Raw genomic sequence first — 27,358 nt, forward strand, 5'->3', positions numbered from 1 at the left:
TCTACGTACATTATGAGAAATTCGGATAAATAAACGCACAAAACACTTTCCTTTGTATATAATATGTATGTATTCACTGTTCACTGTTGGAAAGAAGTCTCGCGGGACGCCACAAGGACAAGAAGGATACTTCGTTAGGACCATTTATCCCCACTTCAGACGCTTTGTTGACAAACTTGACACCACACGCTACGCAGTAGAGTTATAATTTTACTGAGTCAAATTCATGTAAAAATTATTTTCATTTATTAAGTTTTATATACATTTATAATGTATATAATTAAACTATCGTTAGTAATCGTAATTGGCCTTAAACATATTGTGAGAAATAAACAAATTTTTATATTATATCGATACTTTAGAATTCTTTCGATTCTAGAGAGAAACAAAAATAAAATAATTTCTTTCCAAATTAACCAATCAGAATCTTCCACGAGACTTTTTTCCACTTCTTACCAATGAATAGTATGCAAGAATCAGTCTCGTAAATGCGTATCCTTGAATTTAACATAACCTCTCTGATCTTACGTGGTCATTTCTATTCGTCCATTCGTTCGAATTTAGGTTTGAATAAATCCACGAAACACGTTCCTTTCCTTTTGCTGCAAAAATTGGCGTCTCGCGAGGAAGATTGGCTCCCGTATTTTATCGGATAAGACAAGATTTGGGATAAAAGCCAGCAGCTTGTAAACAACAATCCATACGATGTACTTAAACGCGTGCACGCGGAAAACGGGGGTTCTTACGTGCGTTAGCAAGAGTTTCGAGGTAAAATATGGCGATGCATCCGGCTATGTAAATACGCGTGGTAAACGGTTGCATTTAGCAGAGGGAAGAGTCGTCGAATGAGGCTGCCTCTCGCGCCTCTCCCCCTTCCCCCTCTTCTGCCCTATGATCGAATTTCTTTAAAAGTCGAATAACGCAGCGAGAAATTATTATTATCGATTCGGCAAGTTAGCCGGGAGGAGAGCGATGATAACGATGGAGAGGAGGAATCAATTGACCCAGTTCCACGCGCTGGTCCTGCCTGTTGGCCAACCACCATCATCTAATTTAACTATTTAGCCGGCCCTCCCCCTTCGTGTCCGCCTTCCAACTCTGAAACCCGAAACCCGCTATTTCAAATTTTACTACTTACTCTACGTATTAAGGTGCGATAAGTCTCTTTCAAGGAGAAGTTTCTTTGGGGGAGAATAGCTAAACGCTCGAGAGTATACGTGGAATAATGTACGAGTGTTATTTATCGAGGCCAGTGATGAGGAAAATAATTAATAGTCGAAGTTACTTACGAATGAAGTTACTTGGATGATTTATCGTTCAAAACATATAATAATAATCGGAAATAATTGTAATTGCCGAGCGGATCAACTACTATAACTACAATAAATGTTATTCAAACATTTCAATAATAATAATTTACTTAAATCTAAATCTATTCGAAATTTTTAACTGTTTTTTTTTTAAATCGAGTTTTAACTTTTTGCTTTTCAACTTTTCGGAAGAAAAGAAATTCAAGCACTTTGGATATTTGTCAATTATCATTCGATCTTCCATGATATTTTAATAAATTATAATATCGATATATAAATTGGCTTTGCACCATTATATCCCTTAGCTCTCGTAAACTTTCTTTCTCTGATATTTCTCTCTGGGTTCAACAACAACAAAGATTCGTGGGTAATGTTAATAATGGTGGCGTTGGTGATATTAAAATCACGTCACCTCTGACCGCTGATTTATGTGGATCGCGGGCAATAGAACGTGGAATGGTCATTTGTAGCAACGGTCTGTGAGAAACCTATAAATCTTAAATCGCATTGTTGCCTCTCCTCTCGTATATAACGTACACGTCACGTCGAAATTTCGCGATTTCTAATCAATGTTATACGTAAGGAAAAGCGGTTTTTGATTTTGTAATATATATATGTATACGTTTCCTGTTCGTAATAATCGTTAATCACGTTGCACGTATTTTTCCTCGAGGAACGAACGTTTCCTTGATTCATCGGCAGCGGACTTTTTTAAAGTTTTCACTCTGCCAAAGCTGTTGAAAGCTGTTAAACGAAAGGAAGAATTAAGAAATATAGGATAAATTATCCGAATAAAAATCTGTTTCGATAACGATCCTTCCGTTTCGAAAATCTTCGTTTCGCAGGAAAAGGAAAAAGATGGAATTGATAAAATTTTATATCAGCGTTTTTTTTATTTTATAATTTTCATATATATATATATATCGAAGAATTAAAAAAGATGACGATCCATCTTCGAAAAGATCGAGTTAACGATGGCCAATTCTAATTTAATTAATTTCTTTCTAATTACGAGATTAATATAAGCCAAATTCGAAATTGCGGACTCGAACGCAATTCGTTCGTTTTTAATTGCCGCGTTAATTCTCTGCGCTAATCTCTGCTCGTAGAAATGCAACGACGCGGTCCATGTCCAATCGCACACCTGGGTTTCGAGAAATCGATCGAGCCACGATGATGGATACACGGAATCTCGACCCAATCGAGATTTTCGATTATGCTCTTTGTTCGAATAAAATTATGTATTCATGACCGCCAAATGGTGGAGAGAAATTTTCCGATGGATGGAAGGATCGAGTGGTTAAATAATAAACGGGACAAGATCGAGCGTCATTTATTCAAAAAAATTTCTCATCGTTAAATTTCTCTCTCTAAAAAAAAGAACCGAATCCTTGTTCTTTTAAAATCTCTTCGAACCGTGTATTATTATTTTCTAAGCGTTCGAATTAATTTTTCTCTAATTCATTGCATACCACTGCTGGATTGAGGCGAATCTTTTTTCTTTCTCTTTTACGTTTCCGCAATCGAACATTGGAGACAGTTGTGCAGTCGGTTTATCGCACGCGAACGTGAGACAGGAGAATTATTCGAGCCTTGAACGTATTCGAAACGTGGGGCAGGGGCGCGAGATTTACCAACACACGTTCCACGCGTTTCGAGCGTTTAAGCTCTTAATCGTATAGTAGGGAAGGGGAGGGGAGGGCATTAACCGAGGACGCTTCGATCTCTAGTCACATCTTACGGGAAGGAGGGTGTCTACGCGTTGAAGGCTTAAGAGAATTTCTGAGAGGTAATGAGATTTAGGAGGTAGCTCGCGCGTTCGATGCAGAAAGGGAGGCGATGCGAAGATAAATTTACTTTCTTACTCTTCCAGCAAAATACTCCATTCGATGAGGATATTTGGGTACAAAAATACATTTAAAAATCTGACCTCTCGTTATTTTTTACCTTTCGAAAAAGGAAAGTCAGGTCGAAGGCTTATTTTCCCCGGTAAATACCTTTGAAAAAATACATCAGGAATAAAATAAGAATTCTCGAAGAAAATTTGAAGACACCGCTCCTATCATCCTGAATAATATAGAGAAATGTGCAAGCGATATTTATTATATTTAAAAGAGAAAAAAAACATTGCGAATAAAATAAATGTTTCCAAAATTCCAGAATTATTTCGAAGAGGACGAATTTTATTACACAATAAGAAAGGAAGCTTTCATTACATTTAAAAATCTGCCTTTGAAAGGAGAGAGAGAAAAACACTTTGAGGAAGAAGAAGACACCGAATCCTCTCCACACGCGCGAACATAAGTAGAGAAAGGAAGAAGGAAGGCGTCGACGTGTCATTAATCATCCGAACGGGAAAGTAAGCAATCCAAGTTTGTGTCGCGAGGAGGAAACGTTTCTCTCCTCGTTGATAGAAATCCGGATCCAATCTGGGCGAAACGATTAACTCTATTTACCCGAGTGAATGCGTTGGAACGTATACATAGCCGCATTCATCAATCCCTTCCGCGAATAATATCGATCGACGCGCGAGGCCAGCGATATTTATTATTCCACTCGTCCGATTTAACTCGACAATGCGACGCTACTTGCTCTTCCCCCCCTCAAAACAGTTTTAAACCGTTCCTCTCTACTCCTTCCATGTAAACTCGTTTGTCATCGGCACGAGGAGGAGAAGGAGGAGGCGATTCATCGATGCTGCTCCTTTTTGCACTATTCTTCTGCGCAAACTTCGTTGGATAAAATAAAGAAACTAGGAACTCCCGGTTGAAAGAGATCCATTGGTTGTTTAAAGAGGAGATGGGGAATAGTCTGAGTTTTGCGTAAGTAAATAAGAGATGGCGGAATCCGTGGATGGGATAAGGATGGAATTAGGAGGCAGTCTCGTAATCGTCTGGAATAGCAAGAGCAATTGGCCCGGTTCAAAGCCAATTGAGAAGTGAGTCTCGCCGTGTCATTTTGGGTCAGTGTGTCGCGAAGATTGCTACGTTCCTGCTCAATATGTAATGCTCGATCTTCGTTCCCTCCTCCAATATCAAAATATCGTTGCACGACGTTCTTTCTTTTTTTATTTAAACCGATAAGTGTCGATACAACCTCTCCACGTATTCTTCCAATTATTCGAACGAATAATGGAAAAAATTCGAAGAGTGTGTTTAATAAGCGCGATATTTTAAAAAGGAAATTAACGAGGGGATATTTGAGGATATTCGAGGATTCTTAGTCAACTTTTTTTTTAGCGTGACATACTTGAAAATTTACAAGTTAATTTCGATGATTCGTCTTTCGAAGCGTATATTATTAATTGTTAATATTAATTATTAATCGTAATGGGAGACAGTCGAGGTTATACGAGAATCGATTATAACAGCTACGAATTATTCGAGAATTTTAATAAGTGAATTGGTTGGAGTAATTTTATTCGAAATTTTTACCAAGTTATCTTCCAACTGGAAGAATCGTACTCTCGTCTTATGCTCTTTTATTTTTGGAAACTCGATACACTGTACATTTTATTCTTCTTCCATCCATAAATAATACGTGCAATTCAATTTTTTCCTTAACTCGTTATATTCGATCCAGATATTCAGATTCAATAAATTTGAGAAATTAACGAAATTCTTCCTTTAACTCGCTGTATTCGATCCAATATTCATATTAAATAAAAATGTAATACTTTCTAAAATACTAAACAATGGTCTCTTTTTTATTTTGTAAAAAAGAACGGAAACTCGATCTATAAATAATACTTGCAACGATTCAATTTGGTCGAAAATTAACAAGATTCTAATCCCTTCCTTAACTCGTTATATTCGATCCAGATATTCAGATTCAATAAATTTGGAATCTCGATACGGTCGGATCATTGGCGAAAAATTATTAATTATTAATATTTTCCAACTAAAACAACTGTGTACTCTCTTTATTCGATCCTTTTTCCATCCATAAATACTTGAACGATTCAATTCGGTGAGAAATTAACGAAATTCTTCCTTTAACTCGCTGTATTCGATCCAATATTCATATTAAATAAAAATGTAATACTTTCTAAAATACTAAACAATGGTCTCTTTTTTATTTTGTAAAAAAGAACGGAAACTCGATCTATAAATAATACTTGCAACGATTCAATTTGGTCGAAAATTAACAAGATTCTAATCCCTTCCTTAACTCGTTATATTCGATCCAAATACTCAGATTCAATAAATTTGGAATCTCGATACGGACGGATCATTGGCGAAAAATTATTAATTATTAATATTTTCCAACTAAAACAATTGTGTACTCTCTTTATTCGATCCTTTTTCCATCCATAAATACATGAACGATTCAATTCGGTGAGAAATTAACAAAATTCTTTCTTTAACTCGCTGTATTCGATCCAATATTCATATTAAATAAAAATGTAATACTTTCTAAAATACTAAACAATGGTCTCTTTTTTATTTTGTAAAAAAGAACGGAAACTCGATCTATAAATAATACTTGCAACGATTCAATTTGGTCGAAAATTAACAAGATTCTAATCCCTTCCTTAACTCGTTATATTCAGATTCAATAAATTTGGAATCTCGATACGGACGGATCATTGGCGAAAAATTATTAATTATTAATATTTTCCAACTAAAACAATTGTGTACTCTCTTTATTCGATCCTTTTTCCATCCATAAATACTTGAACGATTTAATTCGGTGAAAAATTAACGAAATTCTTTCTTTAACTCGCTGTATTCGATTCAATATTCATATTAAATAAATTTGGAATCTCGACGAATCGTTGGCGAAAAAATAAAAACGGAAACTCGATCCATAAATAATATTTGCAACGATTCAATTTGGCCGAAAATTGATAAGATTCTAATCCTTTCCTTAACTCGCTATATTCGATCCAGATATTCATATTCAATAGATTTAGTATCTCGTTAAAAACGTAATAATAAACGTAATAACAATTGCAATTGTCAAACGAGATGATACCAAAAACGGATGGATTGTACACAGCAGCGTATAATAAACGTTATTCGAGCATTTTAATAAGTAATTACTTAAACTAATTTTATTCGAAAATTTTAACTAGTTACTTTTTCAACTCTGTTTCTAATTAGAAGAATCTCTCTTTATTCAATCCTCTTTCCATCCCTAAATATTTGAACAGGCGTTCAAGTATTCCATTCAACTTGTTCGAAAACACATAATAAAATTCTAATCCTTTCCTTAACTCTAAATATATTTATATCTTCGATAAATTTAGAGAATCTCCATACAAATCGTATTTATTTAATCAATCCTAATCAAAATTCTAATCCTTTCGTTATTTCGATTCATATTCCTTTATACGAATTTGCGAATCGTTGAATAAACACAATATTTTAACCAAAATTCGGGCAAAATTTAATACTCGAATTTAAAATTAATGATAAAAATATGTAAAGTTAATAATATAAATAATTACCTGGATAATACAAAACAATTAATAACAATAATATTTATTAAAATATTATTCGATTGTATTATTCATTTTTATTAACGAGTAATATTTTATTCGAAATTTTTAAGTTACTTCATCAACGCCCCAAAGTAATCCCAAAGGGCGCGCGACGAAGAGCGTGGGAAAAAGGGTTGGACGAAGGAGGAGGGGAAGCCTCTCGAGGAGACGGGAATGTTGAGGAAACACGCGAGCGAAGGGTATTGGCAAAGAGATACGCGCGGAGTTTGACGGAGGCTGTCGCGATATCGCATTCTCAATGTCGGATTATCGTCGTAATTTTGCTAATCGAACAGAGCAATGACTTTGATCCGGGCGGAAGAGCCATCGCGTACGGGATTTATATACCTCCCCGTGACATTAAGTGCGCGTATACAGAGGATCGATAACCTATATCCGGAAACATGATTTACCTTGTTTCAAGATGTTCCAGCTCTGTGTTCCGACGTGATCCCATCCGCTTTTCAAAATATAAAATTGAAATTAAGGTAAAAATTTATCGAATTTACAAGTTCATTCCTCTTTTCCTTCAAATTTTTACAAAATTTTGAAACCTGTGCGATGGATAGAAGGAAGGAAAAATAATCACGTTTCGATCACGAATCGATCGTCTCGCATCTGGCCAGATATTTGTTAAGAGAAAAAAATAAATAAATAGTAATAATAATAATAAAGAAGGAAGAGAAGAATTTAATTTTTAAACGCGAGTGGTTATTTCGCCCGGGCTTTTCAATTACTGTCGTAGAAAGAGGAGGAGGGGGGGCCGAATCGTAAAAAGTTTTTAAGTACTTTTTCCACGAGGCACGGCGAAGCTGCATTCATAAGGCGCAGGAACTCTCAAGTGCAGGAAGGAAGCCGTTGGCTACGAGTGAAAGAGAGGGAAGCGAACTGGGAAGTGAAACGCTCCACGAATTTTCTCGCAATCGAGAAAACTTTCTTCGACGTTTCCCTTTAATTAATTTAATTGACAGAATAGTGTGTTTACCGGGGAACGCGTGCAACTCGAGTTGGAGAAACGGAATCAAAAGTCGCGCGTGTGAGTTTTTTTTATCCGTGATTAAAAGCTCGTCGTTAAATCGCTGAACCGGTACACGACGAATATATATTTTTAATTTTTTCCTACTCGAACTTTACTATCCTAAACCGGTTATACCTTCAATCTTGTTTAAGAAGTTTCGAGAAAAAAAAATGTGATGTCGCTCGAGCGTATATATATCTCTTATTTTAAAAATAAAATAAACTAAGTTATATATACGCGCGAATCGAAATGTAATCGCGCAGTTGCCACTTTATCCAAGCAATCGAGCACAGTATTTGCCAAATTAACCATACCAAAATTAAAAGTGTCTTCGATATACATATATATATATATTTATATATTTTGCGCTTTAATTTTTTCAAACTGTAGTATCCTAAACGAGTTAAACCTTTAATCTTGTTTAAGTTTCGAGAAAAAAAAATATGATGTCGAGCGTATATTTTAAAAATAAACGTAAGTTATATATACGCGAATCGAAATGTAATCGCGCAGTTGCCACTTTATCCAAGCACAGTGTTTGCCAAATTAACCATACCAAAATTAAATTATCTTCGACATACATGTATATATTTATATATTTTGCGTTTTAATTTTTTCAAACTTTAGTGTCCTAAACGAGTTAAACCTTTAATCTTGTTTAAGCTTCGAGAAAAAAAATATGATATGCTCGAGCATATAGCATATCTTTTATTTTAAAAATAAACGTAAGTCATATATACGCGCGAATCGAAATGTAATAGCGCGGTTTATCCAAGCAATCAAGCACAATACTTATCAGAATTAAATTGTCTTTGATATATATATATATATATTAGGTTTTAATTTTTTCCTATCAAACTTTAGTATCCTAAACGAATCAAATCTTTAATCTTGTTTAAGGTTCGAGAGAAAAAAAATATCGCTCGAGCGTATCTTTTATTTTATTTTAAAACTAAACATCGGTAAACGTAAGTTACCATGCACGCGGGTTTGGAATCAAAATGTAATCTCGCGCAGTTGCCACTTTATCCAAGCAATCGAGCACAGTGTTTGTCAAATTAACCATGCCAGAATTAAATTGTCTTTGATATTTGAATAATCTATTTGATCAAGCTGCCCTACGCGAGCTCACCAATCCTCGTCAATGTATAATCATTGGCGAGATGTTTTGCGAAATCTTGATTAATACAATCGCTCGAGGATCACTGTGCTAAGCTGCATCGCATGATCAAGTTATATGTATCAGGATACTTAAGCCTCTGACGGTGTAATTATATTTTCTCGCTAGATTAGGCTCAGTTTCCGGAAGAAGATAACGGATAAGATCGACGTTTGTTGCTAGTATTATGTAAAGAACATATATATATAGTATTTGTTATAAACAAAATGTTACGAATGTGTTTTTTACATTACAGCTCGAATGATAAAAATATCGATATTTCGAAAATTTTTTATTCGGCGACGAAAGAAGACAGTCGAAGAATGGAAGATCAGGTTTGTTGAATTGTAGCGCGGAAATTTGTGCGGATGTGCATCAAATGATGCATCGAAAGTAATAATATTTGTTAAAGAAAGAGTCATTGAAAAAGTAAGTAAGATTAAAGATCTTGAATAAAGTTACTTTAAACGATTATTTATTAAAACAATAACATTTATTATCGATCCTCCTCTTCGTGTAATCTGGGCCGTTTCCCATTACAATTATTTCCGACTGTTATTACGTTTTGTTTGACGATAAATTGTCGAAATAAATTTATTCGTAACTTCAATTATTAAGTTTTCCCTATCACTGTGTATTTCTAAAGTATTTCCTCTTTAATCGATAAAAGAAAAAGTGTTTGATTCTCGATCTTGAATAAACAAATTTTTCTATTAAAGCTTCGGTAATGGGGAAAATTTGTTAATTGAAGTTATCGAATAAAAAGTTACCTCGATAATTTATCGCTCAAAACGTAATAATAATAGCAAATAATGCTGTAATTGTCAAACGAGATTACACGAGAAGCGAATCGATCACAACGGATTAGGAATAAACATTATTCGAGCATTTTAATAACTAATTTAACCTTAAAGTAACTTCTTTATTCCAAATTTTTAATTTTTTCAAATGCTCAACTTTCCTATAAATCGTCTCGAATTGATTTCACTTCGAAAATTATTCACGTTTCACATGTGTATTTCCTATCTCGAATGAGATCTATTATTAATTTAAAATTCGATTTATAACACGCAAGATTAAAACGTTTACTCTTTCGATTTCCTTGTACGAAATTTGTCGATCGATTCGGGGAAATACGAACGCATCGTGCATAAAAATAAGCGAGAGAATCCGAGCGTCTTGCATAGTCGTCGAGGCGATGGCTGGATGATGAAACGCGGCGACGTGGGACGAAGACAAGGGATGGGGAAGGTGGGAGAGGGACGGAGACGGGAACATTTCATCCAGCGATGCGAGACCCGGGGCAGAGAGCAAACAACAAATTTTCTACGGTCTTTCTTCGTTTTTTTCCGCTCTACTTCGCCATCGATAAATATCGCGCGAGCCCTCCTCCCTCCTACTTCCGTTTCGCGCGGCAACGGTAAATAAGAGACGAAATTTCAACCGTTCCGCTCAAAGCAATCGAATCGAGCTTCAATCGAGGACCTCCAATTATTAATTTCGGCTCGAAGAAATATATTGTCGTTCGATAATATCCGGACACTTTTTTATTTTCTATTGCGAAATATAATTTGAGTCTTGTAAAGAAGAAAAAAAGAAAAAAAAGAAGTTATCTCGTCATCGTTTTCATTCGCATTTTTCATTACTTTGCGATTACTTTTTTTTGTATTTTAAATCTTTTTTTCTCGATCTCAATCGTTCCTTTCTAATCTATTTTATATATTATCGTTTCACGAATTCACCTCTAGTATATAATTCTCGATATATCCTATAAATACCTAAATGTAAAATTGTTTTAAATACAAAATCATTTATGCTTCATTAACTTGACGCGTAACGTATCGACCAATATCGTAGAGCTGTGTAATCGGATTTAAAATCCGATGAATTCATTTTAGTTTCACGTTTCGATACGGAAATTTAAATTATAATCTATCCTATCAAACAAATATGTTATTAATGCAATCACTTGTTGATATTTAATTATAGTAAAAAAAAAAAACGTTCTTTTATGTTTGTAAATTTTCAATTTAAAATCCCCATTTAGAGAAGTATAAAGTTGCGATTGACTTTAAAATTCTAACAAATTTTATTCCACGCATTTCTTTCTGCTAGCTTAACTCGTTCGAAAACATTTAAATTTCTCAATTTCAAATTCTGGAATGGTAAGTAAAAAATTGCAAATATTCAAACTTGTTCACGTCACGTGTAGTCATTTAAATAAGACAGTTTGGCTTGTAAAATGGTAATATAACCCTTCTAGTCACTTTTTCAAAGGTTGTCAGAACTGTCGAGAATTTGTTTCCAGTACGCACTTTGTTTTAACGTTACATCCATGCTCTGTGGAGAAAAGAATAAGAAAATGGAGAGAAAGTGCGGATATATATATATATTAAATATTTGCGACACAGCGTAGCGTTTGAACTTTGCGATCCTTCTGTAATTAATTTGTCATAATACGACTCTGGACAGTCGTCAAAGTGGAATAAATAAAGCGCATAAATCCAAAATGGCGGTACATTAAAATTACTCGTACATTGTACTCGGGGCACATAAATAATCCGTCTAAAGTTTCTTGATTAATATTCGTTTCATCAACAACGGAGACAAAATTTATTCGACTTTATTAAGCAAGAGAGAACTTCTTTGCGGAGTAATAAATGTTCGCAGAGTAGCGCGAAATATTTTGTATAAATAAATCTAGCTTTATTAAACCCAAAGAAACTGCTGTTCTTTAAAGTCGAAAGATTCTCCGGAAGCCGGAATGAATAATTGAGATTCTTCGAATTCTCCGCTCTCCGATTAAAAGTAAAAAGTACTTGTGTCATTTCTGAAACAATTTCTATTTGAGAATAAATAAATAAAACTGAAGAATAAAGATAAAGGAACTGTCCGATATTTGTATCTCGCTATGATTACAATTTATTCGAAGCGCAGCGTTGAATCGTACAAAATGTAGTACACTATGTAAAAGACATTAAAGAGGAATTTGCCGTTAGCTCGAGTTTCTTAAGCTCTGGCTAAGTCAAGTTTTGCGAAGAAGCGGATCGCAGAAAAGCCAATGCATCCTATTTTCCCAAGTTTCACAACAGAATACGAGAAAAGCTTTTTGTTTCTTTTAGCATCGTTTAAGATCCGTGGATACGATAATAGGTTATGTTCAACATGTCAACTTTTAACGACTCGTAAACTTGTAAAATTTTGCGTGAATTATATTCTACTTACCGTTCGAGGGATTGCAGGAATCACGATTATAACAATTAATTCGAAAAGTATACGATTCACTCCTCTCCCTGTATCCAATAACAAGAAATTAATTCGTTTCTGTCACTCGCGCGCGTTCGCAATTCGCGACATGATTCGAGAAGGGAGTGCATGAAGGGGATTGGATGACATCATACACGTGGCGACATCTTCGAGCGCAGGATGGTTCATTTCTGTCCGTATCGCCCGATGACAAATTGAAAAATGCCGGAGGAGAGAGCGTTCTATATCGCCTTCAATTATCTCCGACGGATGGTCGGGTCGGGTGAACGCAGGGAAAGAGAGACAATGGGAATAATGGCGAAAGAATGAACGATCACTTTTTTCTAATTAAAGCCCGGTCTCCATAGCCACTTTCAGACAGCGTCGCGCTGTTATTACATTTTCGTGTTAGACTTTAGGTACAGACAGTTGGAAAGAAGAGGAAGGTGAAAGGGGATACGATGTACAAGCGAAATCGGAGAGAGGAGGGGGGAAAAAAAAATGAAAGGAAGCAAACAAAGGATACGAATGCTGTCAGACTGATAAGGAAGATCGATGCAGCGGTTATAAATGAGAAACGAGGAATAAAGCATCGGACATGCTGTCACGAAAATTCTCGACAAAACTTGTCATGCTGGAACGAAAATTCTATTTTTAGCGAAACTTTTAAAACACACGGATACAATGGATTATGTATGAGGGTGATTTTTTTCTAGCTAAATTAAAAGATAATGAAAATTTGAACAATCTTATTCTGCGTACTGTTCATTGGTGAAAAGAAATCTAGCGGGACGGTAGTGGGGCAAGAAAGGGGTTCTTCGTTAGACTATTTATCCCCACTTCACACGTTGACAATCCTGACGTCACACGCTATAGTAGTAGTAGTAGTAGAAAAGCTACATTCAAATCGTACAAATTATTTTCATTTGTAAACATTAATATACGTTTAGGATTAAAAGTTGAAATATTTTCGAAACTATTTATAATATATCTAGCTTATTCGTATACGTACAGTTATTATCTTAACTATTTGAACTATTAAACTATCGTTACTAACCGTAATTAGCATTGACGAGAAATAAGAGGTTAGAATTTTTTGGATTCTATTCCTATGCTAATGCATCGGGATTTAGATACGGATCATCATTTTGGATTAATATACCTGATAAATACAATGATAGAAAGAAAAATGTGTGTAAAATAGACATTTTCTTTCAAATTAACCAATCAGATCAACATTCCTTCTGCGGAATTTCTTTCTACCAGTGAATAATATATAAGACTCGAATTAGCGTCTTAAAATATGTATCCCAAAATTTAACATAATCTCTCTAATTCACGTGATCAATTCATCGTTCCTTCGAATTTTGGCTTAAATAAATGCCCGAAACACGTCCCTTTCCTAACATACACGTATCTACTGTTCATTGCTGGAAAGAAGTCTCGTGAAGCGGTACAGGGGCAAGAGGGGTCCTTCGCTAGGACTATTTATCCCCACTTCACACGCTTTGTTGACAATCGCTGACGCCTTGACTTCACAACAGTAGAAGAGCTACAATTTGAACGTTCAAAGTCGTAAAAATTATTTTCATCTGCGAAACGTTACGTTAGGATAATCGTCCAAGAGTGAAAATGTGTCCAGCTTATTCGTATACGTACGATTATTATCTTAACTATTAAACTATCGTTACAAATTATTAACCTACGCGTATTGACGAGAAATAAGAGGTTAGAATTCTCTTAGGATTCTAGATCTAATGCATCGATAAATATAATACGATAGAAAGAAAACTGCGTGTATAAAATGGATATTTCCTTTCAAATTAACCAATCAGAGTCTTCCACGGAACTTCTTTTCACCATCGAACATAATTTTCGGTTTCGAACTCGGTGAATTTCTTCGAAGATTCGTTATTGATCGCGAAGGAAAGAAGAGAAAAGAAGGAAAGAAAGGGACAAAAATTGGAATACGAATAAGATCAGGAGAAAGGCGAGTTTTAATTTGGACTTTCGTTCTTCGTATTGCGAGCAAGCTCGATAAACGATGATGCATCGAAGCGCAAAAATACCGGTCTAACGAACTTGAATTACCGTAGATCTAATGGAACGAAGATTTCACTTCCGTTCGACTCGTACGAGGAATTCCTTCGGTTCACATTCCTTCGTGTCACGATTAATTATTCCGAGTCCCCTGCAATTTGTACAAACAATAGAAAATTTTATCTAACATAACAAAGGAATACTTGGATCCTCGGATATCGTTATAAAATTTTAATCCAACCACCGCCTTTCTTTCTCGACACTCTTCCAATAATTGCAATTTTCACTGTATACAATTTTACAAATCGTTCCTTTTTATCTCTCTTAATCTTAATCCACGTTTCTCTTAACCCTTACAGAGAAAAAAGCACGCAGTTTATTATCAGTCGGAAAAGAACAAAAAGGAGTATGGCTTAATTCGACAACGAGGAAGCTCGAAACAATATGGACAAGTTAGCCAAGGCGGTGATATAACCAGCGTGCTCGGTCGTAAAACGATTTTATCGCGGCCTGGCAGATTGTCTTGGCCGGAAACCGGTCGGTATTAAAATATAAAGCAACCGGGTGGCGGGTGGCGGGTTATTATACCCGGTGTTTACACCCCTGGTAAAACGTCAGGGTGGACGGGCATTTACCGGTGGTGGGCAAATGACGTTCACGAGCTTCACGCCCATAAATTGTAACCCGAGCGGAACGCGGCTTTTCTTATTTATACGCGCGCGCATACACACAAGCCTGAATATCGCTTCAACAGAATCAGATTTGCGCTGCAATCTCATCCCCCGGCGTCACGTCATAAGAGAGAGGCGTAGGTGAAAGGTGAAGGAGGAAGGAAAGGAGGGGAGGAACGAAGGCGAAGACAGACGTGGTGTAGCGTACGTATGCGCAAGGAAGGAACGAGGGGCGATGATAATTAATGCGTTAAACGTAGAGAGAAAAAGAATTACGCGGTAAAACTGTGGAAGAATATTGGCACGGATCGAGATATCTTAAGATTTAAGCGTGTAAATAGGAGATTAGATTATTAAGCGATAATTCTTGTGCTTAGCGTTTCTCAGAAAATATTAGCGGGAAATGGAAGAATATTGGCACGGATCGAGATATCTTTAGACTTGTATAAATAAGAGATTAGATTATTGAGCGATAATCCAGTGTTTAGCGTTTCTCGGAAAATATTACTGGAAGAAATTGGAAGAATATTGATATAGATCGAGATATTTTAAGATTTTAATTTTAATAAGAGATCAGATCATTAAATGATCTAATTCGGTAATGGAGATATTTCTGGAAACTGGAAGAATGTTGGCATAGATCGAGATATCTTAAGAGATTATTGAGTGATAATTCAGTGATGAAAGCGAATACACGTGATGACGATGTATTCATATTAGACATAAAGGAAAGAGAATTGCTGGAAACTGGAAGAACAGATCGAGATATCTTAAGACTTAAGTGTAATAAATAAGAGATTAGATTAAGTGATAATTCAGTTTTCTAGAAAATATTACTGGAAAATGGAAGAATACTAACATAGAACGAGATATCTTAAGTTTTAAGCGTGTAAATAAGGGATTAGATTATTAACCGATAATTCAATATTTAACATTTCCCAGAAAATATTATTAGAAAGTGGAAGAATATTGGAATGAAGAGATGTGGAACAACAATTTAAATGTTTATGATTAATAACAATAATTAATTTTATTTATTATCCAATATATCATTCTCCATATACTTTTCCACCAGACGTACATCACGATTTCACCGATAAATAAACGATAAAATACAGAAGGGAGCGAACGCGTGTACGTTTTTATGTCACACGTGTACATCCGGCGTATATACATATATTTATCTTAACGCGCAGTGATCTGGTAATAGTGGCCTGGAGAATGAATATTTCAGCGGCAATTTTAATGTAAACTACGTTAACGCAGGACCGATCCCCGGTGGCGGCGTCTCGATTCAATTAAAAAGCAATTGTACCATCGACGGAATGAATTATTCAAGACCCCTCTCTTGCAACTTGCAAAAAAAAAAAAAAGAAGAAAGAAAAAAAACATATACATACACACAATAGATTCCGGATCGTGTAAAAATCTCGGGGGAAAAAAAAATTATAATTGCCTTCTCCAAGTAATCGTGAGTGCGGCTCGTCCGTCGAATATTCAATGCGGTGCCGCGTGTGCGCGATGCCACGCATCGAGACGCGAAACGAAGATAATTCAGCCCAATCAGTTCTTCCGGTGTCTAATTAAAATTTCCTGCCGCACACCACCGCTCAACGGCGTTTGTGTCGCCCGGAATTTTTCCACGGATCAACGAACGATCCTCTCCCGGTTTCACGCGTGCAAAACTTGCCACTTACCGCAAACAACTTTCGGTCGAATCTCCAAGTACGGTAGAGACTCCCGTATCCGTACCTCCTCCCCATTATCCGAATAATATACGGACGTTCTATTATCCGTATGCTCTGTTGTCCGCACAAGCGTTTCGTAGCGATGTTTACGTACAACATACTTGGATTGCAACGTAAATGCAACGTATTTTCGGATGTAATAAATACTTTCCTGCGTTCGGCCGGTTAAATGTAATCGTATCAATTCGGTGGGGAGGCAGGTAAACGAAAACGCGTAGTTTTAACTATTGAAGAGAGATACGAAATAATAAAAGATGCGGTGAAAGTGGAACGAAATTGGCAAGAATATGGTGGATGGTTCGATGGTTTGAGGCGCGACGGGAAATTCTACGCAGCTGCTTACAATAAAAAATTTACGACTTAACGGTTAGAAAGATATGGGACCTTTAGATATTGTAAGAAACTGTCAATTTTGTTCGTTTCTACTCGAATAAATGAAGTAATTAATAAAAAAGAAAATAATTGTTCTATTTATTCGAAAATTCCATTTTTGTTAATTCGGATACAGGATTCTCTACTGTATCCACATACGCATGGTGTTTGAACAATGGAAGATAATTGGATAAAATTATTTTTTTTAAAAATTACGATACTGCTTTTGACTAAATATATAAAGAAGGAAAATATGTAATAATCAATACATAAAGAATATATAAATATGCAAATGTATAAATATTCATGACTCGAAAACCGTTGGATAACCGTGAAAAATATCTATATGACAGATATGGCAGTGAAAAAAGTTATAGCAGGCAATCAACTTAGAAAGTATTTCGAATTTGACGAGCATACGATAAACTGGATTTCGAAATGGAATATTTTAAAAAAAATAGGTATTAAAGGAAAATGATAATCTTAGGCTATAAATTATTCTATAGATACTGATACTAATAATACTGATAATTTAACAAATTAACGATAAAACTGTAAGAAGACATACAGCATATCGATCGTTCAAAGATCGAAACGATTAAAGTTAGGAATATTATTATTGATAATATTATTATAATATAAAATAGCTTAAAAACAATTTCAATATAATTTTGCAAAATTTTGCGAATCAAATATGGTAGTAAAAAAATAAAGAAATAAAAAGTTGAAAGTTTCTATTTTTCGTACATTCAACTCTCATCGTATAAAAAATCATTAACAAATCATTACACTTCTAATACGGAATAATTAAACTTAACTTTAATTTACAAAAAAAATAAAAAACTCATCGATAATTTATAACGATTTAAATTAAAATACACAAATTTCGAGATATTCGTATCGGTTATAAAATTGAAATTTAAGTACTTTTTAAAAAATTATCGATCAATTCCCTGCCTATATACACGTATTTTGATCGATCTGTAAACGTTTAAAAAGAGGATTTAAAATTTTAATGTACAGCTATTGTTACATGGAAACAATTACCTTTCTATACATTCGAAAATTAATTTTCCCCAGTTGATATACTGCGCTATTCGAACCGGTGTTACGACGTGTCGAGATTAAATAACAACGCATTCATCGATCGAACATTTTTTAATCGCGCCACTTACCTGAAACAAAAAGGAAAAAATAACGTCGGTTACATCTCTGTATATAAATTATCTTTCGTTCGTTCAAGAATATCATTCGAATAAAATTAAAAAAAAGAAAAAAAACGTTCAACGAAGTTCGTGGAAGTTGGAGAATATTTGCGTGACTATGCAAAGATTCGAGAATGGATGGATGGGACGTTTTCTTCAGGAACGAGCTGCGAAGTTTGCTCGAACAAGGAAGAAAGGGTGAAAGTGTGCTTTCGGTGGGATAAAAGGCGGAGAAAAAGCGGGCGGCGAAGGAAAAAAACTTATTCGGGAGCGGGGAGAATGGAAGATCGGACACGAATCAGCAGCTATAACTCATCGCATCGAGGGATCACTGGATAAACATTCGGAAGCGGTGAACCAAAGAAGATCGATCGTCGAAAACGCACCGTGCGAGCTAAGAACCATTCGTACCATTTTATACCATTCTCGAGGAGAAATACGTATTTTCATTCTCCTTACCGACACGCAATATCGAGTTTTGAAACATTTGTACGCGCACGGGAAGCTGATGGAAGGAGAAAGGATAAGCGAGAAAATTTGGAATAAAATTTTCCTCTTATTTTTAGGGATGGGATAAGGTTCGAATTTCGTAAAAATCGCCGTATTAAATGTATCTAATTAAGTGCACGACGTACTCGACGCGTTGTTTTTCAATCTTGATTCCCCCTGAAAACGTAAGAATTTTCTTTTCCTTTCGACCTTTCTTATTCTTCTTCCTCTTTAAGGACGATCTTTACGATTTTTATATCTATCGATAAAATTACGCGTAATTGATTATAATTGAAATTCTCAAGTTCCGAATTGTAAACGTGCCCTATTTTTTGAATTTTTATCCCATTCGAATAATGGTCATCGATTAAATATGAAGAGAAAGATAACAGAGAAATCGAGTGTTAGGAACATTTGTCTATTTATGCTGCAAGTGAACACGCGTTATTATTTATTCAAACTTCACCGAAAATTGTTATTCGAGTAATAAATTTGATCGGTTAAAACGTATTATTTCTCTTCGTTTCACAACGCTATGCACACTTTTCACGGAATATCGATCATTTGTTGTTAATCGTCGGCCAAATAGGCGGTTTCGCTTTGGCCTTCCATTCTCCTCGAACGACACAAATAAAAATAACGATCCTTCGATCGGGATTAATAGAGCAAATAATTATTCGAAATTTCTTTTACTTGGTCTGTTTACAGTCCAACGAGAAAGAAGAAGAAGAAAGGACGGGGAAATAATTTGGAAATTTGATTTCCACAAGATCGCATGATATAAAATTGGCACAGACCTATTATTATACGAGTTTCTCTGATCTCTCGATAAACTACTTGCGGGGAGTTTATCTTTCCCTCGTTAGCGATAACAACTTCACTTGTTAGTCATTGAATAACGTTCGACCGTTTCATCGAATCTTTTTTCTCTCTCTCTCTCTCTCCCTCTTCGATCTTTCCTTCCCCCTTAAACTGCAATTTAAAATAAACGATCTTGCGTAATTTTGTTAAACGAATAAGATCTTAAATACATTTTCCCCAACTTCGAAGTTAATATACTTAACGATTGATCGTTCTCGGGTCAGTTTTCAAACCAAAGACCCGATACATCGATCTTTCATAGATATTTCATTCCTTCGCAAGCCCCGATTCGATTAAACTTAAACTTACCGGCGGAGAGAAGTGCAAAGTCGATAAAGAAGAATTCCCAAGCACTCCCCTCCACGTCCATTTTCTTCGACCGAGCTTCGTTTTCTTTTTTTTCTTTTTTTTAAACGATGTTTCACAATCTTTACCTTCCCTCTACCAATCTTTACCTTCAATTACCTCTCTCCGCGTGACCTTAAAACTCTCGATCCTCTTAAAAAAGAACTCTTCCAAGAGAACAAGGGAAGAAAATTAAATGCGAGCGAGAAAGAATCCTTCTTAAAGGAAGAGAAGAAGAAGAAGAAGGAGAAAGAAAAAAGGACTGGAAGGTGAGTCATTTATGTATTTGCTAATGCCCGCGCGCGCATTCAGGCGGAAACACGAGTCGACCCCTGGAAAACGCGATGAGAAATTCGCTCGAAAGACCGCCGGTGAGGAGAGAAGAGCGTATAGAGAAGGGAGAGAAAGAGAGGGAGAGAGAGGGAGAAAGAGTTTACGATGTAACGGAGAGGATGAAAAGCGTAGGGAAATCCCATGATGCGAGATATAACGCCGGGGTAAACTTGCGGACGTGTCAGCGTCGCGGCGTTAAAGCACGTTCGCCATGAAACGATTCTCGGCTGCGTGCATATAGCATCTAGCCTCATTTATGCAGCTGCGTTTCTCTCATACGAGGCGGTATACGATGATAAAAAAAGAAAAAAAAAACCGGCATTTGCCTACAAGGAACGGTATAATGCCGCGAAAGCGCGATAAAGAGGTGAACACAGAAACGTGAACAAGAAAGATGAACGAGAGGAGGAGGGGAGGTTTAATTGCTCTCCGGATTACGAGATGGACGGTAATCGCGAAGATAATCCCTTCCGATTTCACGAAATTTTAGAGAGCGACTCTTCGAGCTGAAACAAGATTATACGTAGTTTACATGGGCGATTGATATTAGAAACTTAAACTTTTTAAAACTATTAAAAGAGGGGGAAGTAAAAAATTTTTATCGTTAAAACGTTTACTCGGAAGATAGAGGAAAGTATGCCACCGAAGTTGGTTTTTGATATCTCGATCGGTCGCCGAGATATGAGAATTCAAAGTTTCGAAAGTGCTTGGATGCAGCGCAAAAATTATAAACGAGTCCTATATTCTTTCCTGGAAATGCGTGCTACGTTGTTTCTATGTCTATTATTTGTCTGAAGTTTGGAATAGGTCGAGAGGTTCGAGTAAGGGACGAGGACGGGGATAGATTGACGATTTAAAAAATTACATTTCTCTTCGAACGACGATATCTCGGAGACTGGGCCTCATATCGGAATAAATTTAAAAAAGTTTTAAAGGGGAAGATTCCGTGTTTCCAATGATCGTTCGTTCGTCGACCGGAAGTTATTATCTTCGGAGTTATAACGGTTCAAAGTTTTTCTAATTTTAATAGAGTTTAATCGCGTTAAAGGAAGCGATTGAAAAAAATTACTTTCTCTTTGCACGATGATATCTTAGAAACCGGAAATCGTATCGAGATAAATCGGAAAGCGTTTTAAAGGGGAAGATTCCGTGTTTCCAATGATCGTTCGTTCATCGAACAGAAGTTATTATCTTCGGAGTTATAACGGTTCAAAGTTTTTCTAATTTTAATAGAGTTTAATCGTGTTAAAGCAAACGATTAAAAAAATTACTTTCTCTTTGCACGATGATATCTTAGAAACCGGAAATCGTATCGAAATAAATCGGAAAGCGTTTTAAAGGGGAAGATTTAGCGTTTCCAATGATCTTTCGTTCATCGATCGAAAGTTATTGTTATTCGAAGTTAATAACGATTAAAATTTAATCACGTTTTAAGATAATTTATGCGGCAGATTTTATCATAATTTCAATTCAATGAAACGCTCGGATAAATATTTTAACGTAACTCGACGAGATAAATACAAAAATCTATTCCTAAGATAACATCGAAGAATTATTTTTCTCTCGTAAATTCGACAATGTTCGAATATCAGCGGAATAGAATGGCGGTTAAAAAAATAACCTCGTTACCAAGAGGTTTCCTTCCTGTTATCGATAACACGTACTTATACACACTTTATATAACGTGTACAACGCGAAACGTGTCGTGCACGTTACTCTGTTTGAAGAAAAGTTTGGCGAAACAGTGGCACGATGTACTTATAAGGTATGGTCGATGGAAAACAGTTTGCACGCAGCAGTGGATACGATGATACAAAACAAACGACACGATTAAAAGTGTCCCACTCGATCGTGTGGAGCACGTTGAACGTTTGAAATAGTAGACGCCCTCGACTCTCGCTATACCAAGGGAATAACCGGATATAAAGTTCAACGGATAAAATGGCTTAACACTTCACGCTAACGATGCTTTTTACCGTTTATATTTTCCGATTCGAATCTTCACGTATTCATCTACAATTCTGATAAAATAAACAGAGATTAGAAAACATGACACACCTTCTTCCCTAACGCTAAATTTCACAGAGATCAAAATCTTTCATTCGACTCGCTTCTTTTTTTTTTCATCGATTCAAGGAAAATTCAACTCAAATAATCTAGTTTCAATCTAGTCCTTTCCACAGATTCGCTACTTCCAATATTATAACAATCCAAAAAAAAAAAAGATCAAAATTATTAGCCGAACAATGAACGATTAAACGGAAAAAATACCATTTTTCTCGACTCGCGCTCGAATCAAATATTTAATCGAACCGCGTCGTCGATGCAACATTTCTACATGGTCGTGCGCACGGAGTCCCGGTTCGCACCCGGTTCGCCCGTCCAAGCGCATACGTACAACGGTCGTCCGTTGCAATAACGCCATAGGGCGGAGGGTGTGCAACGGCTAAAACCGGTTGCGCCCACGCACAATTTACGCGCGATAACCATTGTTCGGGCTGTGGATAGGACTCGGGAGGAGCGAACGCGTTGTCAGCCGTTGTTTCGTTCGATTCGGACTCGCCTTGCGCCGATTGAAGGAGGGGGAGGAGAAAGGTTCGATCTCAGAAAGGGAATTGCCTCGAATTTCGAGCGAGCAGGAAACTCGATAACCGACCCATCGCTTTGATTAGTCGGATTAATCGGTGGCGATTAATCGAGCGAACCTTTCTGGATCGGCCGACGACACGCGTCCCCCCGCGCGCGAGGGGAGCGTGCGCTCACCGTTTCCCCTTCCACACGGCGAGGCAACGGAGACGGGCAAATTTTTTAACCGTTTTAAATACCTTTGCGCTCGAATGCCACCACTCGGTTCGATGCGATAACTCGAGAGCCGATTCTCCGCCACCGCTTGGATCGATTTGGCCCGGATTTCGACAGTATTTATATTTATATTTGATTTTTTTTGAAAATGAATGGATTCCTAAGCTCTTTAATCTTACGAAGCGTGGAATAATATACTGTTAGATCGGACGGTTAGATTTTTTTTTTGAATCGGTGACGAGAAAAATATTGTTTTCCAAGTTTTCGTAAGCGTGGAATACGGCGAAATGAAATTAATTCGAGGATGAGCTTGATTTTGAGTTATATGAACGAGAAATTGACGACGGAGGGAAGGGAAATAATAATGAAAATAGAGATGTAGTATAAGAAGATGAAAAATAAGAATAATAGGAGAATGTGAATGTGCTCTCAATAAAATAAAAAAGGTGAAAGACACGAAACGATATTTTATCGCGATACTTGCCCTGACAAACCAAATCCATATTGGTAATTATTATTAAAATATCATACGAAACAACAATATAGATTTTAATATTCAATTTTCTTTCTTCGAACGTAAAGATACATAAAATATCAAAATATAAATATTTTATACGGTAAATTCGCGTATGAAATCATTTTAAGTAACAACAAATTCACCGAACGGATACGTTGTTGGTCTCTGCCGAGCGAATAAAGTTTAATAATTTATTTATTCGCATCGAGTAATATAATTGTAGCGCGAAGTATAGCTACGAACAAATCTTATCAATTCTTAAATTTAAGAATTTTAATCTAATTCCTTTTTTTTTAATGTCTTAAAGTTGAATAAGTCGAATCAGATCAAATTTTGAAAATGGTACCTTCCCCCTCCCTCTCTGATTTCGATTCGAAATTGGCGTAGATACATTAGAAATGGAGAGCAATGAATGGTAATTTTAAAAGATTATGGATGGAAAGAGGGAGGGAGAGGAAAAAAGGATTACATTCAATTATTCCGTGTTAAATCTTCTTCTGTGTTCGTTCGAGAAATTTCGCTCAATTTTTGCATTTGGGGAGAGAAAGAGCATTCTTGCCAAGGGGATTTTTATCCATGTGGAATGTGGATGTAATCGAAGGGGGAAGTTAATGGCGCTAACGGTTTGGGAGGCTCGTAAAGGAATTTATCGTAGCTTCGAATGTACGTCACGTGCAGAGACAAGTTCGATTTTTCAACGGAGGGAAGGAGGAGGAGGGAAAAGGGGGAGAAAAAAAGGAACAGAATCGAATAGAGAAACGAGAAGTTTGGAAAGAGAGAAAGATAGGCAGTGATCAAGTGGTGTGTAATTAAACACGTCACGATTTAACTGGATTAACAACAATAACGCGTTCTCCGTTGAATTTTGATAATAATTTAGACAATAAGTTGTTACGACACTTTCAAAGCAGCGATTGTCGAGCGAAATAAAATATTATCTTCGAGTTTTTATTATTAAAAGATTCTCTCATAGAATCTTTCTGGCAGATTTTAATTAAAAAAGAAGCTAAAGATATATGCATATATGTATTTTAGATGGGACATTAAAAACAAATATTGTTACAAAACAACAGTGATTGTCGAGTAAAATAAAATATTATCTTCGAGTCTCTTGCTTTTATTAAAAGATTCTTTCATTTTAATTTAAAAAATATATACATATCCTTGAAATTGGACAAACGTATAACAATAAGAAAACGTATGTAAACATATGTATCGGCGTTAGAACGAAGTTCGCACATTTGCGTATGCCGCGACACTTTCGAGACTTCGTTCCACTCGTTCGAATCGAGTATCATTTTTGCTTAACGTCACGCGCCAACATTTGCAATTGCACGTGCGAGAAATGGTTCCGATCTTACGATCCCTATATTCCACTTCCTCCAAGAATAAGGCAAAAATTTTCGGCGGGGAAAATTCACAAAATGCGTACATACACATTCGCACGTCACTTTGGAATCCTTTCTCTACGAACGACCTTATTATAGTTCTCGTCTCGCTTCGAAAACTTGGAAAAAAGGTATCGCGGAACAGTCTTACAGAGCTATCTAGCTCTGTTTCCCCCTCCACGACGCGAGCGCACACACCAGCGAACAGCTGGAAAATCCGACAGCGGGACAGCTACTCGAAAACTGTTCTTTCGGGTTTATTTTATTTTATCGAGCAAACTTTCTCCCCTCTCCCCTTTCCTCGTTCCCAGAACTCGACTCCCTTCCCCTCGTTTCCCTTCGAAATTTCCTTTCCCCCCTTTTTCGCGCGTACGAAGTTCAATATACTTTTATTGGCTTGGTTCCGCCTGGCTATAAGCCGCTCCCGTGCGCGCCATCTCTGCACAGAGCGCAGAGTATAGAGGTTTTTCGATAACTCGATTCTCCCGTGTTCGCCAGTGTTGCAAGCCAACCATGCTTCCAGATACGAGCATTCTCTGTGTTGTTTCTCGGTGTTGCCAACGTATCCGTCTTACGAATTGGTCGGATAGGGATTGGATCGAATATAGGTTAAGTTGACGAAAGGATTAGAATTTCGTTAATTTTCGACCGAATTGAATTGCGTACGCAAATATTTGCACGCCATTGATTAAATAAACCCGTTCGTATAGAGATTTTAAATTTATCGAAGATATGAATATAGTTTAGGAAAGGATTAGAATTTTATTACAATATTTGACCAAATTGATTATAATCTCGTTTGGCAATTACAATTATTCGCGATTATTATGAACGAGATTATAAATTCATTGGATATGAATATTTGGATCGAGTTAACTAAAGGATTAGAATTTTATTAATTTTCGACTAAATCGTTACATGTATTCAAATATTTATGGAGGATTGAATAAGGGAGTAAAGATTAGTTTTAGTTTTAGTCCGAGATTTCAAATTTATTAAATACGAATATAGCGAGTCAAGGAAGGAAAGGATCAAAATTTCATTAATTTTGGACAAAATTGAATCGTGAAGAACGAAATATCGTTTCGTTCGTATTTCGAAAACGAAACGAGCCAAATTCTTTCTTTCGCCCCGTCGTCGAAAAATTCCACTTTTGATCAAGGAAATCTGTAAAAATCTGAAAGCCCGAAATTCAATAAAATTTTCAAGCCGATTGACTCGCAACAATCAGTGTACGTACAACGATATAACCAACACCTGGAAACGATTAAAACGCATATATTCGCCTATATTTATTACCCACCGCCCGGTGGGTAAACCATCGTTAATTCGACCGATACAATATCCCCATACCCCTCTCTTTTTTCCTCCCCCTCCTTTTTTTCCATCGTCGTGGGATCCTCGATAAATCCCGGTTCGAAAATTCTCTGGCGACGAATTAACGGAAATGATTGGAGGGGGTCCGGGGCTGTCCACCGTTAAATAATCCACTCGTTCCCTATCCCCATCGATCGACGATCGTCGGCCGATAATGTAACGCCGTCGTTGCACGGCGCGCGCAAGGTCGTTAGGTCGTTTGCATAATGCTCCCCCCACCCCTCCGCCGTGTCTCTGTAACGCGCACAGGCTTAGGACACAATCGTTAGAGCCACTCTGCCGCCGCGTCTAAGAAGCGCGGTTGCCTTCGACCGGTCCTCTTTCCCCCTCCCGCATCCCTCCCCCCACTCCCGATAACATCTCTCATTTATCAGGGCGACGCGGCGCAAGCATCCGTGCAACGACCGCGTCTTAAACGCGACCCCTTCCCGAGCGTTCATCATTTCCGACTCGGCTCCACGCATCCCGACTTTAGACGTGTCTTTAACGCGCCCCCCTTCCCTACGTGAACCAACTTTCCGGAATCGGGATCCTCCGTGCGAGAGTCGTGAAATTATTATTATTATTATTGTTGTCCTCTCTGTGCTCGGAGAGAGAGAGAGAGAGATGCTTCTTAAACACGGCAATTCTCATATTTCAACTTTAATTCGAGAGGAACGACAAGGCCAATCCACTCTGCCCGTGGCTATCGGTCCCGAAATAAGTAGAACCGATTTTCGTTTAAACATTTGCACCCGGCCAATCGCGGAATGGAGGGCGAGCAAGACCAAGCGTATATAAATCTCGTGGCTATTGACGTGGCTTGCCCTCTCCCGTTAAGTACCGAAACCTTTAAGAGAAATATGAGTCGCGTTTCCACAGACGATGCACGAAAAGGGAATCGAAAGCGATTCAATGGAGCGAGCAGGCACGATAGCTCCTCCCCCTCCACCTGCTTGTCCCTAAAACAAACATGGAGATTCGCCCGTCTCTAATTAAACGTTGCTCTTTTT

At 36.8% G+C, this 27,358-nt stretch overlaps 1 protein-coding gene and 1 long non-coding RNA gene across 7 annotated transcripts in view; one reads left to right on the top strand and one right to left on the bottom strand.

Annotated features, from left to right (window-relative positions):
- The window catches only part of LOC108001185 (disintegrin and metalloproteinase domain-containing protein 10), a 119,908-nt gene that overhangs the window by 24,818 nt on the left and 67,732 nt on the right, over nucleotides 1-27,358 (bottom strand). The window contains exon 1 of one of the 4 annotated variants that reach the window (XM_062086019.1): nucleotides 16,386-16,629. The exons of the other annotated variants lie outside the window; for them this stretch is intronic. Coding sequence (XP_061942003.1) covers nucleotides 16,386-16,461 — 76 coding nt within the window. The 5' untranslated portion in view covers nucleotides 16,462-16,629. Of the gene's footprint in view, nucleotides 1-16,385; nucleotides 16,630-27,358 lie in introns of those variants that run through there. 4 annotated transcript variants of the gene reach the window in all.
- On the top strand, nucleotides 6,824-18,329 carry LOC114578296 (uncharacterized). Of its 3 annotated transcripts, XR_009832914.1 has the most exons (4): nucleotides 6,860-7,283; nucleotides 7,541-8,538; nucleotides 8,714-9,401; nucleotides 14,618-18,329. It is a non-coding gene; the product is annotated as an uncharacterized LOC114578296 (long non-coding RNA). The 3 variants fall into 3 exon arrangements; XR_009832913.1 differs by lacking the exon at nucleotides 14,618-18,329 and having other exon boundaries at nucleotides 6,861-7,283; nucleotides 8,714-9,433; XR_009832912.1 differs by lacking the exon at nucleotides 14,618-18,329 and having other exon boundaries at nucleotides 6,824-7,283; nucleotides 7,541-9,433.

This window comes from Apis cerana, linkage group LG15 (genome assembly GCF_029169275.1).
Source record: "Apis cerana isolate GH-2021 linkage group LG15, AcerK_1.0, whole genome shotgun sequence".
Lineage (NCBI taxonomy): Eukaryota > Metazoa > Arthropoda > Insecta > Hymenoptera > Apidae > Apis > Apis cerana.